Source organism: Penaeus monodon, chromosome 25, assembly GCF_015228065.2.
Source record: "Penaeus monodon isolate SGIC_2016 chromosome 25, NSTDA_Pmon_1, whole genome shotgun sequence".
Taxonomy (NCBI): domain Eukaryota; kingdom Metazoa; phylum Arthropoda; class Malacostraca; order Decapoda; family Penaeidae; genus Penaeus; species Penaeus monodon.
Genome location: NC_051410.1, coordinates 40565173 through 40567011, shown reverse-complemented (window position 1 = coordinate 40567011; position 1839 = coordinate 40565173). Strand labels below are relative to the sequence as shown.

Below are 1839 nucleotides of genomic sequence, written 5' to 3'. Positions count from 1 at the left end.
GCATGGCATTGATTTCTTTAATGTTACCTTTTTGTTTTGGTTGTTTGTCATATGTTTTATTTGTCTCATGAAAGTCAGAAAAAAAAACAGAGAAAAAGTCAGAGAAAAATCATATGTAGTTACAGTCAGTGTGAGAAATATTTATGAACTTTATAGTGTATATTACAGTATTTAAATATTAGGGCAGTAATATTTGCTAATTGCTATGAAAAAAAAGCTGAACAAGGAATACCACTATGTGAAATTAGAACAAAAGGTAGAATGAAAGTGTTGAATTTATGGGAATTATGAAGATTTAATCGTCTTTATACAGAGAGACTGAACTCCATGCGGAACAAGAAAAGCATCAGAAAGTCCAAGAGGAAGCATCGGCATTAAGGTCCGAGGTTCGAAGTCTCAAAGTCGAGCACGCTGAAACTCTGAAGGTCTTACAAGACAAAGTAAGCAAGGAGATTGACAGTTTTCATTTTGCCTTAAGTTCTGATATAGCATCTTGCAAAAATTCCCTTCAATTTGGTGATCTCTTTTTCATCAATCCAGGTGGATAATAGCATGGCTGTGAAATGTGATCTGGAGCGACAGATACGATCGGCCGATTTTAAGTTTCTGCAGCTGCGGACTGAGATGCAGATGGAAAGGCATCGGTCAGCAGCTCTGGCAGAGGAAAACAGTGATGCTAACAAGAAGGTCTGAGTACTGTAAATCTAAACAGTGGTATATGTTATATGATGCAGTGATAACCAGGTTTATAATAGTATCATAAATTGATGAAATACAGTACAATGTTACCTGTCATTTCTTTCATACAAATATGATACTTTATGTTCAAAATGAGGCTTGAATATAAATCACCTGAAATTTAATATTTCCAATGTAGATTCAAAACCTGCAAGAACGTATTTGGAGCCTAACGCGCAGGAAAAGATTTAGTAGCGGCGACAAAAGCAAAAGCTTCGATGACAGCCGGACTGGTGCATCTTCCTCCAGAGACTCAAGTTCAGAATACGGAAGCTGTATCAGCCTCTTTTCCTCAAGCTTAAGAGCTGATACTGTTGACCACGTGCAGGTCAGTTGATCCTAAGATACAAACAGTCAGAATATTACAGATTCTCTTTTCGATCTGTCCTGCTTAATAGACTTTATTCCGCTGATTAATGTTTCTTTTAATTCACAAATAGTCTCTGGTGAAGGATGTTGGTGATGGACAGATGAGAGAGGAACAGCTTCATGTAATGCTGCGTGAGAAGGATCTTGCTATACGTAGCTTACAGGAGTCTGTGTCTACCCAGATTACCAGTAAAAATCAAGGTTAGTGTGATAAAAATATCACTTGGTATATTATATTCTAAAAAAATAGAAAATTATACCTTAAGATCTCTGTGCTCGTTTTTGTAGGCTCAATATGTTTCTGTAGAAAAAAAAAGATTAACTGGTCGCTTAAGCTTTTCTTTATTATTTTGCAGAACTTGAAGCCCTGACGGGGAAAGTATCAAGCCTTGAAGAACAGCTTACATCATTACTCTCAGGACTTGAAGTCAGTGCAGCTATTGGAAATGTGACAACAGAAGTAGGTCGCCTTCTTCAGCAAAGAACAGAGCATTTGAAATCCATTGACCACTCCTCACAGTGGCTTCAGGAGGAAGTGTCCTCTCTTGCAATGGTGAGATACAACTTGGCTGGAATGTTATCTGGGCATGAAATTTTGGTGGTACTAGAGGAAAGGGATATATTGTCTCCTGAAATTTCTTTTTCCTTTTTTTCCTGTTTTTGTAACTGACAAGTTATAAATGGAAAATCAAAATAGGGAACAAGGTATTAAATCCTAATGTTTTTTTTTTT

At 36.8% G+C, this 1839-nt stretch overlaps 1 protein-coding gene across 2 annotated transcripts in view; it reads left to right on the top strand.

Annotated features, from left to right (window-relative positions):
• LOC119589277 (myosin heavy chain, striated muscle-like) overlaps positions 1-1839 on the top strand; it is a gene marked incomplete in the record, with an annotated part of 11977 nt that overhangs the window by 8281 nt on the left and 1857 nt on the right. For both annotated transcript variants that reach the window (XM_037937895.1, XM_037937894.1), the window contains 5 exon segments: positions 314-440; positions 541-687; positions 878-1066; positions 1179-1308; positions 1464-1660. In XM_037937895.1, coding sequence (XP_037793823.1) covers positions 314-440; positions 541-687; positions 878-1066; positions 1179-1308; positions 1464-1660 — 790 coding nt within the window.